Source organism: Microcaecilia unicolor, chromosome 10 (assembly GCF_901765095.1).
Source record: "Microcaecilia unicolor chromosome 10, aMicUni1.1, whole genome shotgun sequence".
Taxonomy (NCBI): domain Eukaryota; kingdom Metazoa; phylum Chordata; class Amphibia; order Gymnophiona; family Siphonopidae; genus Microcaecilia; species Microcaecilia unicolor.
The window spans coordinates 177,092,309-177,110,993 of record NC_044040.1 but is presented as its reverse complement, the minus strand read 5'-3'; the positions used below and the strand labels follow the sequence as shown (position 1 = coordinate 177,110,993).

The 18,685-nt window shown below is 42.0% G+C and overlaps 1 protein-coding gene across 1 annotated transcript in view; it reads left to right on the top strand.

The window, feature by feature from the left end:
• LOC115478913 (phospholipid scramblase family member 5-like) overlaps positions 1-13,702 on the top strand; it is a 51,386-nt gene extending 37,684 nt beyond the window's left edge. Inside the window, exons 7-9 of the mRNA XM_030216563.1 lie at positions 7,724-7,885; positions 13,380-13,467; positions 13,548-13,702. Of these exons, the coding sequence (XP_030072423.1) occupies positions 7,724-7,885; positions 13,380-13,418 (201 nt within the window). The 3' untranslated portion in view covers positions 13,419-13,467; positions 13,548-13,702. The remainder of the gene's footprint in view (positions 1-7,723; positions 7,886-13,379; positions 13,468-13,547) is intronic.
• Positions 13,703-18,685: the final 4,983 nt, after the last annotated feature.

The window sequence follows — 18,685 nt, the reverse complement described above, 5'->3', positions numbered from 1 at the left end:
TCTGCAAAGCACTGTTCAGCCAGAGGCTTCTTTAGTGCTATCCATGGTAAACAACAATCATATGACAGTCAATCAGTATGCTCGTTTTCTATTATTACCCCTGTTGGGCAGAGCATGTTGGTAGTTTGCACTAGCAAACCAGCAAGTACAAAGCATATATAGTAAAGGCAAGTACATATACTCCAGTGGTTCCCAAACCTGGTCCTGGAGGCACCCCAGCCAGTCAGGTTTTCGTGATACCCACAATGAATATTCACGAGAGAGATTTGCATGCGGTGGAGGTAGTGCATGCAAATCTCTCTCATGAATATTCATTGTGGGTATCCTGAAATCTTGACTGGCTGGGGTGCCTCCAGGGCCAGGTTTGGGAACCACTGACATACTCCATAATTCTATGATCTTAGTGCCTAACTGTAAGCACCGTTTGTGCACTAAGATTATAGAATACTAGCATGGAGGCGTGTGAATGTAACATTCATGTGCTACTGTGCTATGGGAGTAATTCTCAAAAGGTCATCTGAAGTAGGGTGCTGGGACGCTGCATGCTGAATGCAGACTCTATAACAGCAATTGCATGTATAATTACAGTTATAGATTAATAGCTGGTGTAAATACTCGAGCCTAAGTGAAGGCAGTTAAGTGCCTAAATGCAGGTATTCTATATCCCATGCATGCAACTGCCAGAATGCCCCTGACCTGCCCATGCCCCTCCCATGTCCATATCCCCTTACAGTTACACACTCTGCAATTTGTGCATGCAGAGAATAGCGACTGTTATGTTCATAACTGCTAATTACTGCCAATTAGCACCAAATAACATCAATTATAGCCAATAGTTGGTTGCTAACACCAATTAGTAGCTTGTTAGCCTATGAGTAATTGACCCTATTCTATAAATTGCACATACAATTTTACAAGCTAGTCATAAAGTTGCGTATGAATCTTTATAAAATTAGGAGATTTGTGCGTGCTAAGCACTGTTCTGTAATCTTAGTGCACAACGCACATGATGCATATCAGCAAGGGGGCATATACATGGGTGGGACCCACATTTATACACATAACTTATAGACTACTTTAAGTTATGTGCTTAGGGCTAGATTCTATATATGGTGCCTGAAAAATCTGCATTAAAAAAACATGCCTAGGCATATTCTATAAAGTAAGCCTAAATTTAGGCACACTTTATAGAATAAGTCTAAATTTCCACACAGATTATAGAATAGGCCGAGTGCTTATCTGCGTGACTAAATTTAGTCACGGGCAGTAATGCCAAGTAAAACTCGGTGTAAATCCCAACGTCTAAACTAGGCACAGACTGAATGTATTCTATAACAACATGCATAGATTTGAGAAACGCCCATGACCAACCCATTCCACGTCCATGGTCACGCCCCCCCTTGTCAACTGTGTTGACTTAGAACTTACGCGCATCACGTTGCAAAATACACTTAGACAACTGTGCACATAAATTCTAATTAATGCCAATTAGTGTCTGTAATTGTTAATTGGCAGTTATTGCCACTGATTGGCTTGTTAATTAATTAAGATGCACGGTCAGATCCAGAATACAACCGGATTTGCGCATGCAACCTAAATTGGGCTATATGGAATCCGGGGGTTAAGGGCAACATTTATGTGCCATCATTTATGCCTGCCTTTGACCACGTATTAAGTGCTCACACCTAAATGTTGGTGTGTAAATGCCAAACTGTGTTCTTTTCTATAATGTTGTTATAGAATAGAGCGTAGGTTCCTGCATTTTGGTGCCTATTTTTTGGCACCCTAGACAGATTTGATTCCATACAGAATTCCAGAAACAAAATCTCAGTACACTTTCCCAACCCTATTTTTCACCTCCCAGCCTGCCCTTTTCAGTCATGGGTAAAAGCACTCAAATTTTGAGAAGGGCAATTTTCAGCCCAGGGAATTTTCCCACCTTACTTCTTTATTACCCGGGCAAATTTCTTTGAATTGTCCTTTGTGGAATGCAGAATATCCCTGCTTTACCATAAGGCTGGAATTGCATCACAGCTTCTAAACAGACAAAAATCTTATTTTATATATTGAAATAGTAATTAGCACACATGCATAAATTAGGCTAGTGCAGGGAATCCTAGTCACAAATGCACTTAGCCCAATAAAGCTGCTTGCTGGCATTCATTTCTACATATTTACATGATAACCACACTATCTTATAAACCATCTCTAACATGGCTAATTGTTGCCAAATCAATTGGGAGCAGAATAGGTCTTGGATGCTGTACCAGTTCATAAAGGGTTTGGGCACAATAACTTAAAATGTCATCCAAACCCATCCTTGGCTCAGTAAATCTGGTTGTGGGGTGTAATACTAGTGCACCACTAACACATCTGCCCTACAGAGGTAATAATAAAAAAACGAGTATACCGATTGGCTGTCACATGGTTACTGTTACCATGGACACCTCTAACTTGATATCTGTTTTTTTTCTGTGCATCTGTGTTTCTTTGTGCCTGACTCTCAGAGGAGACATCATTGCATAATTTTGAGAAGATAAGGGAAAAGCACATGTCAACAGACAGGTTACATTTTATTTAAGCTTTCTACAGGGAGTGTTTCCTGATTTTTTTATTTTGTTTAAAATAGATCCTAGGCAGAGAGCATAAAAGTGATTCTAAATTCTCTGGAGAATGACTGAACAAAATTTTTAGATGCTTTTCCTTTCAAGTTAATTTTGCTGATAGAAAAGCTAATTTCTGTGCCAAGATAACCTTCTACTTCAACTGAATGTTTTGGTGGCATAAATGCATCCTAGCAAACTTGTTTGATCCATTCCTTGCAGGCAGAAATCACATCGCTCACTGGTTGCATAGGGTAGAGCAGTAGGGGAGGAGGATCCCCAATTTCACTTTAACAGGCGTGGTAAAGAAACATTAATAGAGCCTCAAATATCAGCCGGTGATTACACTATTTCTTGGAGCCAAGGATAGTATGAAAGATCCTTGAGCATCAATAACACTGAGTCCAATATTGAAAAAAAAAAACTCTAATTCAAAATCTGTCCCCGATTTTCAGTCAAACACAGAAAACTTTCAGCTGAAAAGCCACTTAATTTTAAGGGGCCAATATGCAGACTGCGGGAGGTAGCCGGGCTGCATCGTACAGTCGGCACTGAGCCCAGATAGTCCATGTTGGGCCGTTTCCGGCGACCAGCATTGAATATCCAGATGTTTTTTGGCCAGTTTAAATTTAACTGTCCAAGCCAGTATTCAATACTGGCCGGTTAAGTTTAAACCAGCCAAAGATATTCCAGTTATTTCAGCAACCTAATTTGGCCACCACACTTAGTTGTTGATGCACTGAGTATCAGCAGATAGCCAGTTATAGTGCGCAATATAACCAGTGCTAACCAGCAATATTCAGTGGGATATAACCAGCTATCTCCCACTGAATATTGCCGGACATAGTAACATAGTAGATGACGGCAGAAAAAGACCTGCAAGGTCCATCCAGTCTGCCCAACAAGATAAACTCATATGTGTTACTTTTTGTGTATACCCTACTTTGATTTGTACCTGTCCTCTTCAGGGCACAGACCGTATAAGTCTGCCCAGCACTATCCCCGCCTCCCAACCACCAGCCCCGCGTCCCACCACCAGCTCTGGCACAGACCAAGTGCCATTTAACTGACCAGGAGTCATTCCAGGCCAGTTAAATGCAGTGGCGTAGCCAGACAGCCAATTTTGGGTGGGCCTGAGCCCAAAGTGGGTGGGCACAAAATTTTATCTCACCCTCCTCCCCTAGCACTTCTCAACTCAAAGCATGCTTTAGCTGATGAGGATCCCCAAGCTCTGTAACCTGAAGACTTCCACCAAAGATGGCCAGAATTTGCTTTTACGAAGCTTGGCAGGCAGCAGCAACTCCTTGAGCCACCGATGCCGGCACCCTATGCATGCTTAGTTGTCAGTGGCTCAAGGATACTGCCCCCATCTGCTAAGCTCAGCAGAAGGGAGTTCTGGCCACCTTCAGAGGAGGTCCTTAGCTAGCAGGGTTTGGGACCATGCTGGGGCCTAGGGCAGAAAATAAAGAAGCCCTCTCCTCTCTGTCTCCTCTCTAATCTCCCCATCTGTCATTACAGTCACACTGACAGACCCTCACCAAATACAGAACAAGAGATCACATATTAGAAATAAAAATATGTAGACAAAAATTGAACTGGGATTCTCAGCATGTACTGCAACACTGGAGAAATAAAAATAAAAATGCGCGGGGGTCACGTGACGCTGTGCTCAGGAGCAGCAGCTAGTTTTTTTGCTCCTGCCACCTCTCCATAAAACCTCTAATTTTCACATAGCAAACCTTGGATTTTAGGCTGTTCCTGCTCTATAAGAGTCTCTGAGGGGTGAGAATCAAGGAATTGATGATTAATAACTAATGGCGACTAAAAATCTCCGGAAAGAGAAAGACAAACAGAAATTACAGGGGGACAAGATGGTAGCACCTGCTAGCCCACCCAACTCTACTGTCGGCTCCGCGTGGGTAGCAGAGGTAACAACAGCAGTAATTGGAGCAATGGAGCATGTCTTGGACACTCAGCTGGGCCCCATAGACTCAAAGTTAGAACTACTTCAAAGTAATCTTGATCGTATCGCTGCTGAATTAGCAACCTACCAACACCGCACTGGGGAGCTGGAAGACAAGATGACGAAGGTGGAGGAAGCCCAGACTCGTATGCAAAAAGTGTTGGATACTTACGAAGATAAATCGGAGGACTTGAAAAAATAGATCTTGCAGAAATAACTGGCGGTTTGTGTGATTGACAGAATCAGTGGACGAGAGAGATCTTCGGGGCTTTTTGGAACGTTGGCTACCACAGCAATTATCTCTATCAGATTTGGCGGGCCAACTGGTGGTAGAACCAGCCCACAGGATTAGCCTCAGGCAAGAGGGGTTCTCCAGGCCCAGAGTAGTAATATGTCGTCTCCTTAATTTTGCTCATAAAACTGTATGCACCCGGGAGCAATTTCTAAAATCCACTGCAGTGCCCCATAGGGTGCTCGGTTGGTGTTCTGGCATGTCAGAGGGACCAGTGCACTACGAATGCTGGCTCCTCCCATGACCAAAGGGCTTGGATTTGGTCATTTCTGAGATGGGCATCCTCAGTTTCCATTATTGCTGAAAATCAGAAACGACCAAGTCTAAGGATGACCATCTCTAAGGTCGACCTAAATTTCAAGATTTGGGCATCCCCGACCGTATTATCGATACGAAAGATGGACATCCATCTTGTTTCAATAATATGCGTTTCCCTGCCCCTTCACAGGGACGTCCTGCGAGGATGTCCTCAAAAACCTTGGGCGTCCATTTCTATGAGAGCCAAAAAATATTGTGTTTTCAAGATTATTCCTTGTACAGACATGGGAATAAGTGTGGAAAGCTGTTAGCGAAGCTAGTCACTCAAAAGCAGGCCTAAAGGCTATAATTACTGTCAACAATGCTCAAGGAAGGGTGGTCCATACCGATAAAGCCATTTGTGAAGTCTTTCGAACCTTTTATCGAACTTTATATACCTCCCCAGAGTCTGTTGATTTGCCAGATCACCTCTACTTGGAAGGTTTGGACCTCCCAAACCTGTCACAGTCTGACTATGCATTCCTGAATGCTCCTATTCAAGTGGATGAAGTTTCGTGGGCGATCAGTGTGTTGGGCAAGGCTCCGGGCCTGGATGGTCTAAGGGCTGAGTTCTACAAATTGTTAGGGGAGGCTATTGTTGACCCGCTGACTGCCTTATTTAATTCATGGGTAGAGGCGGGTAGAATATCTGAACATTTAAATGTGGCACAAATTGTTGTCTTGCCAAAACTGGGCCGGGACCCTATGTTGCCTGAATCCTATAGACCCATATCACTTATTAATCATGAAGTGAAGATGTTCGCCAAACTTTTAGCCAATCGACTGGGAAGAATACTACCCTCGCTCATTCATGAGTCACAGGTAGGGTTTGTGCAAGGATGATCGGTGACTAAAAATATTAGACAAATTTTGACATCCTTGGAGGTTGTGGCTGAGTGGGCACTACCAACAGTACTGATTAGCTTTGACGCTGGAAAAGTGTTTGTGTGTCTTGGGATTTTCTCTTTTCAGCCTTGGCTGCCTATGGGTTCGATGGCTGGTTTGTGTCTGTGATTAGAGCGCTCTATACCCACCCCAGGGCGCGGGCTATGGTGAATGGGATGATATCTGCTTAGTTTGAGATCTGTCAGGGGACCCGGCAGGGATGTCCAATGTCACCTCTTTTATTTGCGTTATCCTTAGATCCATTGATTCGAGATATCTATCCTAATCCTGATATAAGGGGAGAGGTAATTGGGGATGAACAATTCAAATTAGCAGCCATTGCTGATGATCGTTTGGTGCTCTTGACAGATCCTCAGATCTCATTGAATGCATTACTTGAGTCCTTCTCAGAATATGGAGATTTTGCAGGCTTTCGTCTTAATTTTGATAAGTCGGTGGCCTTGGCGACTTCAGCAGATATTCCACTGTTATGGAGGGGTAACTTCCTGCTGAAATTGGCTCATGGTTCCTTTAAGTATTTGGGAGTCCTTCTTGCGCCTCAGGTGAACGATCTTTACAATCTCAATATGCACTGGATGTTTCCCCTTAGTTCTGATACCCAGTTACAGCCCAGTGCTGAATATCCAGGAATAAAAAGCCTGTGGCAGTTACCATTTAAGAGCAGGGACTTTCCTTTCTTTGTTAAACTGTACAGCACTGTGTAACCCTACTAGCACTCTAGAAATGTTAAGTAGTAGTAGTAGTAGTAGTAAAACACTGACTGTTATGGGCTGAATATTGTCCCCAAAGTTAACTTCCAGTTTAGCACACATTTTCACTGTTTTGCACTATGCATGTCACTACTTTATAACATTCAAAAGTAAAGTAAAACATCAGCATGGAAGATAAAAAAATTAGGGACCCTTACCTAAACTGCATTAAGCCCTTAACATGTGGTTAACACCCAGAAACAGGCTACAGTGTGACTGTGTTAATGGGTTTATGGTAGTTTTCCTGTTCTTGCACATTAAACCACCAATTACTGAATTTTTCTGTTGAGGGCATGGCATGGGCAGAGAGTGGGAGGTGGAAGCATGAGCAGGTTAGAGCATTGCACTCACCCCTGGATCCTATATAGGTCATGGAACGTTGGATGTTAGAATTTGTGCACAGACCTGAAATCTACATGCAACTTAATGAAGAAATTGGTGCAATTGGCCATTTAATTAGTGCTAATTGGTGCTCAATTGAAGTTATGCACCAATCTCCCCTGCACACATTTCCATAACATGGCACCTAACTTTTCCCACGCACAACCAAAAAAGGGAACATGGCCATGGGAGGGGCATAGGCAGATCATGGGCGACCCCAAAATTTAGGTGCCAAGTTATGGAATAGTGCCGATCTGCGACTAACTTTGAGAATCGGACTCACACTTGTTTCTATCAGGCTTAGTCCAGTGCCCAAAGTTAGGTGTGACCTTTGTGCTATGCAGGTATTCTATAAAGGTCAGGTACCCTTTATAGAATAGGTGCTCAGTACCGATTGTTTCAGCACCTAACTTTCAGTGCTATTTATAGATTTTCCCCCTCACTGTGCACTGACTGGCTAATGTGGAGTTAATGTGGGAGCACTTAACACCTCCTAAATACTTCAACCTTTTCTCTATTTTTCCTTTTTCAGGTTAAAACTCTTCATGAAAATTCAACAATCGGCAAGATTTCCAAGTATTGGTCTGGGTTTGTAAATGATGTCTTTACGAATGCTGACAACTTTGGCGTCCAGTTTCCCGTAGATCTTGATGTTAAAATGAAAGCAGCAATGATGGGCGCCTGCTTTCTTATTGTAAGTTTTATACACATACCAGAAATCCTTTGTGGGCCCATTTATTGAAATCACTAATCTACGTTGTAATGCATTGTTAGCATATACAGGGTATAGTTTTCTAAATATATTACATGGACGTCAAATCCTAATTTTATATATCCAGTATATGGCTGTCTAAAACTGCAGTGCAGTTCATATGGCAAGGGGCATAGTGTGTTTTGGACGGGATTAGGGAGGGGTCAAAATTTGGATATCCAACTCCAATTTCATAAGGGGAAGAGATGTACAAAAAGATGGACTTACCGTATTTAGACCTGGTATTTGGCAAATCCATGGAACAGAAAGGAGCTCCAGTTGAGCAGTTCTCCACTGGAGGGAGCAAGGGAAGTCACAGTAAGTATTTTTCTGTCCCCGGAGGGCTCACAATTTGTTTAAAAACAGAAAATTAAATTAAACAGAACTGCAGTAGGAATTCAACAAAGTTGCATTTGATTGTTGGCTCTGGGTCTTATCCAGTTGTGCTAACCACTAGACTAGAATTTACACATAGCCTTTTTCTAATATGCTGCCACAAAGACATCCATGTCCCTTGATTCGTCCCATTCATAGTTTGGTCCTTTCAGTTTGTAAAATAGATGTTCATGCTTGACGTAGCCAGCACTTGGACATCCATTTCTCATGTATGTTAGGACAGGCTGTGGCCTAGTGGTTAGAGCGCTGCTCCTGCAATCCAGAGGTGGCCGGTTCAAATCCCACTGCTGCTCCTTGTAATCTTGGGCAAGTCACTTAACCCTCCATTGCCTCAGGTACAAACTTAGATTGTGAGCCCTCCTGGGACAGAGAAATATCCAGTGTACTTACATAAGTAATATATATTACTGGGGATAAATATTTAAACTAGAAGAACAGATCCCAAAACTATATCACAAAAAACGTTCTTCCTTTAAAATATTTAATTTCTTTTATTACAATACATATATCACATAAAACCACTTATGCTGTGTAAGTTCCGGAACTTGCCCAGTCACACCCTTCACTTCACCACCCATTCACATAAACCTTGTGTGGGCACATTTCTATATATCCATAATCTGTGTACATGCTCCCCAATTGTTGTTTCCTCAATTTCAAATCTTCCACTTGTGTCTTAGATATCGTCCTTAAAGGTTCAAATTATAGTCCTTTTAAATCATAAAAATCTTCTAAATCACATCAAGCAGGAGCACAGTGTTCACAACAAAGTCTCTCCAGCACTCTTGTTGGAGTAGTGTTAGTTCAGCAGAGTGAATCAGTGCAGTGTGTCAAGGGCTTCCTGGAATTTACATACTGTTTCCAGACTTTAAGCACCTTCTAACTCTTCACACCTTCTCTCTTTTGTTCCTCCATGCGAGACCGCATTTCGAACACTCCTTTTTCAGGAGGAACATTTCCCTTAGGAATCATGAGCCCACCACAGGACCCTCTGTGAGCGTCTCAGCAACTTAAATGACTAAAAAATGTGCCCACACAAGGTTTATGTGAATGGGTGGTGAAGTGAAGGGTGTGACTGGGCAAGTTCCGGAACTTACACAGCATAAGTGGTTTTATGTGATATATGTATTGTAATAAAAGAAATTAAATATTTTAAAGGAAGAACGTTTTTTGTGATATACTTACATAAGTAATGCCACACTGGGAAAAGACCAAGGGTCCATCAAGCCCAGCATCGTGTCCACAACAGCAGCCAATCCAGGCCAAGGGCACCTGGCAAGCTTCCCAAACATTCTATACATGTTATTCCTGGAATTGTGGATTTTTCCCAAGTCCATTTAGTACTTGTCCTTTAGAAAACCATCTAACCCGTCTAATGTAACTCACCTTGAGCTACTACTGAAAAAGGTGTGAGCAAAATGGAAATTAAAAAAAAAATCAACAGACCCTGTTCAAAAATACAAGAGAAATGGACATCCATGTGTGACATACAGACTTGGATGTTCTTATTCTGAGTTGGACATTCTTTCTAAAATCTGCCTCCCCACATAACATGCATATCTGGCATTTAGGCCTGAGCAGCTTATCTGCATATAGTATTTACCTGTTTTCACTAGTATTCTATATACTTCTCTGAGCACCTAGTCATTGGCATACTGTTATAGAATTATCCACACAGCAAGGCACTTAGGGCCCCTTGTACCATGCTGAGGCAAAAGGGGGCCTGCGCTGGCATCAGCGTGTGTTTTTCATATATGCTGAGGCCCCCTTTTACCACAGCGAGTAAAAGGGAAGTCTCTCTTTCCTGCAGGAAATGGCCGCACGGCAAGTAAAAGCACTTGCTACGCGACCACTTCAGGGGGATCCCTTATCACCACCCATTGAGGTACGGTAAGGGCTCCCATGCTAACCTGTGCCTAACTTATGCACCAGGATTTGCACCAGATTTCAGTTGGTGTATATCCTTGTATCCAAAGATTGGCATAGAAATCGACTCTAAGTGCTTTTGTATAAAAAGCGCACAACTCGAAGCGCCATTCAGAGACTAACGCTCTGTGCTGTGTTTTTAGTTAGTCCTTAATGTATAAACTGGAAAATATAAAACCAGGAGGCAGATCATATAAAAAAGGTAGTCTTTAATGAAATTAAAATGCTCCCAGGTCAATAAACATCTGTGCCCGACATGGCCAAGTTTTACACTGACCTACAAGCCTCCAGGTTCAAGAAACTTGGCTATCATTACCTTTCTGCTGGACCAGACTAGGTGAAGTGTGCAGTTCACAACAGATGGGTCATACTGCCCCTGACGCAGCCAGTGTTTGTTGGCGAAACATGGCCATGTCAGGCACAGATGTTTATTGACCTGGGAGCATTTTCACTTCATTAAAGATTACCTTTTTGTATGATCTGCTTCCTGGATTTATATTTTCCACTCTGGATTTGACAGATTCCTTACCTTGTTGTTTTCTGACACCTTAATGTATAATGAACAATTCTATAACAGGGTATCCACTTGAGCATGTAAGTGTACAGAATGCCTGCAAGCCCATGGGTAAGTGTACAGCGTACAAGTAGCAGGAAAACACCTTTGGGGACCTTTTACTAAGCTGCATTAGGGCTAAAGTACAGGTAGCACGTGCCAAATCGGTCCTGCTGCCAGGGTAGCATGGGAGCCCAGCAGTAGTTCCGAAGTTGGCGCAGAAAGTTTACCGTGGTAGAAAATAATTTTCTATTTTCTACCATGGGTTCCCACAGTTATGCCAGCTCTGTGGTTGCTGTGACTGCGGACATGAAAATGTAAGATCCACTGATGCCAGGTTATGCTACTATAATGGAGTCTGGACACTGACATGCTGTTATAGAACAGGCTGTCATAAAGATAGAGTGTAGTGAGCCCAAATGGGAACAAAGAAACAAAGCCTCGGATCAGAGGAAGCAAATGTTATTATTGGACCCAGCTCGGTTTTGTTTTTTTGCGAGTAAACAGCGAGAACTGCACGCAGGACTGCATCTGTATTCCATTTTGAATGCTCCCCTGAATCAAGCAGTTTACAGAAGCCCTTACAATACAACCCCTTGATGCAGGCATTCAGCTGAAATGTGGGTCATGTCAGATCCAATAATAAAATTTGCTTCCTCTGATCCGAGGCTCCGCTTCTTTGCTCCAATCCAGGCCCACTACACTTTGCTGCTGTTTGATCTGTGTTGCTGTTTCCCTCTGGTCTGCTCTTTATAGAATAGGCTGTCACCATGGAGCACTAGTGCGCTTAAAAAGAGGTACCCGCTTAAAGGATTGCCCTCATTAAGCAGCTTTAATCTAACAGTGATTTCTATCAGTTCACCCCTAGTATTTTCCAAAGACATTAAGGGCCCCTTTTACTAAGCCGTGTAAGGCTCTACGTGCGCACCCAACGCGTGCCAAAATGGACTTACCACCCGACTACCGTGTGCCTTTTGCAGTAATATCATTTTTGGCACGCGTCTGCTATGCGTGTCTGAAAAATATTTTTTTCTTTTTGGATGCACATAGCAGACGCGCACCAAGTGGCATCTGACACACATAGGTCATTACTGCCCAAATTCTTTACCGCTGGCGGTAAGGTCTCAGACCCCAAATGGATGCATGGCTATTTTGATTTTACCGCACATCCATTTTCAGCAAAAATATTTAAAAAGGCATTTTTTGTAGGTCTGCTGAAAAATAATTCTGTACATGCCCAAAACCTGCGCCTACACTACCACAGGCCACTTTTTACCGTGCCTGCGTAAAAGGACCCCTTAACTGCCTATCTCTAAATTCTATAAATGGTGCTTTAAATTGCATGAGCAAATTTGGGCACAATTTAATTGAATGACCAGGCCAAGTAGCACTGATAATTGGAATTTTAACAAGCAATTATTGGTACTAATTGTATTTAATTAAAGTGTATGCACCCAAGGGGGACACAGCTAAGGGATGGTCAAGGGTGGATCAGGGGCACTCCTTTAATTTATATACATTGTTATTTATTTATTTAGATTTTTCTCACACATTTTTCAGTAGTAGTTCAAGGTGAGTTACATTCAGGTACACTGGATATTTCTCTGTTTCAGGAGGGCTCACAATCTAAGTTTGTACCTGAAGCAATGGAGGGTTAAGTGACTTGCCCAAGATCACAAGGAGCAGCAGTGGGATTTGAACTGGCCACCACTGGATTGCAAGACTGGTGCGCTAACCACTAGGCCACTCCTCCACTGTCATAGAGTTTGGGGGATCCTCACCTAATTGAGGTGCTCGGATTTATACCATGGTTTTCTTGATGCATATGACTGTGCCTAAATTAGTTGTGGCTCTCGGCACTAAGCGCTATTCTATAAACAGTGCCTAACTTTGGGCGTCCTTTTACTAAGGTGTGCTGGAAAATGGCATGTGGTAGCGTAGGCATGGGTTTTGGGCGAGTGCATAATCATTTTTTAGCGCACCTGTAAAAAAGACCTTTTTTATTTTTGCTGAAAGTGGACTTGCGTCAAAATAAAAATTGCCACACATCCATTTTGGCTCTGAGACCTTACTGCCAGCCATTGATCTAGCAGTAAAGTCTCATGCAGTAACTGGGTGGTAATGACCTACGTGCGCCAAATGCCACTTGGCGTGCGTAGCTGACTCTTGCTGGAAAATAACAAATATTTTTTAAGTGTGCGTAGCGGACGTGCACCAAAAATAAAATTACCGCAAGGGCCACGTGGTAGCTGGGCGGTAACTCAGAACTGGCGCGTGTTGGGTGCACGTAAGTGTTACGTGGCTTAGTAAAAGGGCCCCTTTAAGTGCTGCTTATAGAATAGCGCATAGCACCTTTTTCGGTGCTGATTTTTTTAAGCGCCATTTAAAGAATTCAGTCCTATATACCTTTAAAATAGGTAAAAAATAGGCACCTTTTTAACCTCTCCAACCTAAGTGAGCCATTATAAAATTATCCTCTCTATATATAAGACATCTTTCATTATTAACTCTATCATAAATCTGGTAAATCCATCTTTCTACTCACAGTTTCTCTATTTCTAGGATCTAATGTTTTTTGACCATTCCTTGGAAGGAATTTAACTATAGGAATGAAACTCTATGACCAGTAGAGTCTGCAGAATTTGCGTCAGTAAGTACAATAACTTGACTTTCTCTGCTTTGAAGAACTATTTATTAGATACTTTCAAATTGTTTCTCACATTCTTTCAGAAGCAGAAGAATGATCTAAGCTGTTGGAAAAGATGGGGGAAGGCGGAGGAAGGATTTGCACAAATTTTTAACAGAACTGTTCCAAACAGTTATGATCACAATAAATATTGTATAAAATTTCAGCATGCATGCAGTTTGGCAAAGGATTGAAAGACAAGGAGGAGTGTTATGAGATTGTGTATTTAATTAATAAAAGCCAATGAAAACACTTGTAAGGATTTTAATGTTTAGTTCTAGTTGTAAACATATGCAATACATGGATGTCTGTGTGTAAATGTTAAATTGGTTTTAAAAAGCCCCTAATCAATGTTTTTAAAAAATGCAAAAAAAAAGAAGCCTTCAAATTAATTTGCACTTTTGCTCTATGTGATAAAATTTTAAGCTCCATTGAGCATGAAGCTCTGCAGACTACAGATGGCTCAGTTGAATAAACGCTGAACCATAGCAGTTTAATGAATGCACCACAGCTCATGCAAAACACCAGAGAAGCTCTCATGGACATCATGCAGCGCATGCCCATACTTCTAATTTCTGGGAGCAAAGGAAACAAGGCAGAGCAAAGCATGCACATCCACAGTTTTGGCTCAGTTGTCAACATGGTACTCTTGGAAATGAATTCAACCTGATTACATACTTCATTTTTGTATGGAGAAGTAGCCTAGTGACTATTTAGTTATTAGAATTTATTTACTGCCATTTTGAAGGAATTCACTCAAGGCCATGTACAGCAAGACTAAGCCATTCATAGGCAATAGAGAATTACAGCAGTAAAAATAACAATACAATGTATGGAAAAATATGCTATATTACAATGTCAACACAATATGCAAGAAAACATTTTAATAGACAGCATAGGGTATAAGCAATGGTGAAACATACAAGTAGATAAGATAGAGTAACAGGAGTTAGAAAATAAGGAGACTAATTTAAAGAATGCTGCATGAGAAGTCAGAAAAGAGCTTGAGTATTATGTCAACTAGGGTAGGAATAGATAAACATATCCCACTGCAGTATGTGCAGCCTGTGTCACTCCATGTATAACTGTGACTAGAAAAGCAGGCTGGGAACTAGCTTATGTCTTTTTTAGTTGTAGTTCAAGGTGGGTTATGTTCAAATATAAAACATTTCCCTGACCCCAGAAGAATTACAATCTAATCACATTTCGACAGCGCCAAACCACTCAGAGAAAAATTGCACTGGCTACCAATCAAAGAACGCTTCACTTTCAAAATCTGCACGACTGTTCACAAAATTATTTACGGCGAGGCACCAGGCTACATGACAGACCTTATCGAGCTGCCAACCAGAAACTCCACAAAATCTGCACGATCATATCTAAACCTCCACTACCCAAGTAGCAAAGGACTCAAATACAAATCCACCTATGCTACCAGCTTCTCCTACTTAAGCGCACAACTATGGAACGCATTGCCAAAAGCAGTAAAAACTATGCTTGAATACCTAAATTTTCGGAAAGCACTAAAGACAGACCTGTTCAGAAGGGCATACCCCACTGCCCCAACATAAAAATACTGGTCACTTGCGACACAACATAACCAAAGACTGCAACGGACATTACCTGACTCTTCTTCCCCCTTTCCCTCTCTAAATTCCCCCCCAACTGTCTCCTACCATACATATAAATAATTATACCACAATATCACCTTGTATTCATTCATACTATGTATTTGTTCAAACCGTAATCGGCTAACACTGTTAACGGTTATATGTAAGCCACATTGAGCCTGCAAAAGGTGGGAAAATGTGGGATACAAATGTAACAAATAAATAAATAAATAATGGGGCCCCTTTACTACACTGCAGTAAAATGTCATCACAGCATATTCTCATGCGGGGTTTTTTTTTACATCAAAGATAAGAACATACGAATAGTCATACTTGGTCAGACCAATGGTCTAGCCCAGTATCCTGTTTCCAACAGTGTCAAATCCAGGTCACAAGTACTTGGCAGAAACCCAAATAGTAGCAAGATTCCATGCTATCAATCCCAGGGCAATCAGTGGCTTCCCCATGTCTGTCTCAATAGCAGACTATGGATTTTTCCTCCAGGAACTTGTCCAAACCCTTTATAAACCCAGATACATTAACCACTGTTACTACATCGTCCGGCAAAGAGCTCCAGAACTTAACTATTCATGGAGTGAAAAAATATGTCTTCTTATTTGTTTTAAAAGTATTTCCATATAACGTAATTGAGTCTCCTAGTCTTTATACCTTTTGAAAGTAAATAATCAATTCACTTCTACTTGTTCTACACCACTCAGGATTTTGTAGACCTCAATCATATCTCCCCTCAGCCATCTCTTTTCCAAGCTGAAGAGCCCTAATCTCTTTAGCCTTTCCTCATATAAGAAGAGTTCCATCACCTTTATCTTTTTGGTCGCTCTTCTTTGAACCTTTTCTAATTCCACCATACCTTTTTTGAGATAGGGCAACCAGAACTTAACACAATACTCAAGGTGAGGTCACACCAATGAGTGATACAGAGACTTTATAGTATTCTTAGAGCCTGCCTTGGTGGGATTATGTGGGATATAAATGTTCACAATAAATAAATAAATTCTTGGACTATTTACCATCCCTTTCCTAATAATTCCTAGCATACTTTTTGCTTGTTTGGCTTCCACCACACACTGGGCCATACACTAATGTTGCCATTAAAAAATTTACCATATGAGCGCCTACCGCCACCTCTTTTGTAGGCGCTAGGGGCTCATGTGCTATCCATGCACTATATACAGTGGGGGAAATAAGTATTTGATCCCTTGCTGATTTTGTAAGTTTGCCCACTGACAAAGACATGAGCAGCCCATAATTGAAGGGTAGGTTATTGGTAACAGTGAGAGATAGCACATCACAAATTAAATCCGGAAAATCACATTGTGGAAAGTATATGAATTTATTTGCATTCTGCAGAGGGAAATAAGTATTTGATCCCCCACCAACCAGTAAGAGATCTGGCCCCTACAGACCAGGTAGATGCTCCAAATCAACTCGTTACCTACATGACAGACAGCTGTCGGCAATGGTCACCTGTATGAAAGACACCTGTCCACAGACTCAGTGAATCAGTCAGACTCTAACCTCTACAAAATGGCCAAGAGCAAGGAGCTGTCTAAGGATGTCAGGGACAAGATCATACACCTGCACAAGGCTGGAATGGGCTACAAAACCATCAGTAAGACGCTGGGTGAGAAGGAGACAACTGTTGGTGCCATAGTAAGAAAATGGAAGAAGTACAAAATGACTGTCAATCGACAAAGATCTGGGGCTCCACGCAAAATCTCACCTCGTGGGGTATCCTTGATCATGAGGAAGGTTAGAAATCAGCCTACAACTACAAGGGGGGAACTTGTCAATGATCTCAAGGCAGCTGGGACCACTGTCACCACGAAAACCATTGGTAACACATTACGACATAACGGATTGCAATCCTGCAGTGCCCGCAAGGTCCCCCTGCTCCGGAAGGCACATGTGATGGCCCGTCTGAAGTTTGCCAGTGAACACCTGGATGATGCCGAGAGTGATTGGGAGAAGGTGCTGTGGTCAGATGAGACAAAAATTGAGCTCTTTGGCATGAACTCAACTCGCCGTGTTTGGAGGAAGAGAAATGCTGCCTATGACCCAAAGAACACCGTCCCCACTGTCAAGCATGGAGGTGGAAATGTTATGTTTTGGGGGTGTTTCTCTGCTAAGGGCACAGGACTACTTCACCGCATCAATGGGAGAATGGATGGGGCCATGTACCGTACAATTCTGAGTGACAACCTCCTTCCCTCCGCCAGGGCCTTAAAAATGGGTCGTGGCTGGGTCTTCCAGCACGACAATGACCCAAAACATACAGCCAAGGCAACAAAGGAGTGGCTCAGGAAGAAGCACATTAGGGTCATGGAGTGGCCTAGCCAGTCACCAGACCTTAATCCCATTGAAAACTTATGGAGGGAGCTGAAGCTGCGAGTTGCCAAGCGACAGCCCAGAACTCTTAATGATTTAGAGATGATCTGCAAAGAGGAGTGGACCAAAATTCCTCCTGACATGTGTGCAAACCTCATCATCAACTACAGAAGACGTCTGACCGCTGTGCTTGCCAACAAGGGTTTTGCCACCAAGTATTAGGTCTTGTTTGCCAGAGGGATTAAATACTTATTTCCCTCTGCAGAATGCAAATAAATTCATATACTTTCCACAATGTGATTTTCCGGATTTAATTTGTGATGTGCTATCTCTCACTGTTACCAATAACCTACCCTTCAATTATGGGCTGCTCATGTCTTTGTCAGTGGGCAAACTTACAAAATCAGCAAGGGATCAAATACTTATTTCCCCCACTGTATATCTTCTATACTCTACGGAGAACGCTCAAGTCCCACCTTCGCTACAACTCCGATATGCCCCCCTTGAACTTTGGCCATCCCTGCGATGGAAAGCAGTTGAGGACGTCCAAAATCAGCTTTCGATTATATCAATTTGAACGATCTTGTGAGAAAGACATCCATCTTCCAATTTATGTCAAAAGATGGGCATCCTTCTCTTTCGAAAATGAGCCCGCTTCTCACCATGTGCACAATGAATGCGTTGCAAATGCAGAACAGAGCTGTCAGCTACTTCCGTTAATAATGGTGACTATGTCCACACATCACCGTGACCTCTTGTGTGAACAAATAATAAAGTGTGTGCGTAATATTGATGTAGCTTTTGTGTCCATAAAGAAATACAATGTGCAACATGCTAAACTTAATTTGCTCAATAACAAAATCACACTAATCTTCAAACAATTCTTAAATTATTTTATAACTTAACTTTGGCATTATTCCCATGGACTGCCGCCCTGGATCCATATTCAAGTTACAACAGATGGTGTGATGGTACTCCCTAATATGTTGGCTGCGCTTACAGCTCCTAATGAAAGCGTGCAAAACAGGGCACCTCGTAGAGCTGCAGTCCATGGGAATAATGTCAAAGTTAAGTTACAGAATGATTTAAGAATTATTTGAAAATTAGTGTGATTTTGTTATTGATCACCTGTCCTCCTCTGTTTCTCACTCACCAATCCCCTAACCCTACTATTTCCCTTTGAGACTGTCATTTGAATAATTTTATGTTTCATTTATATATTC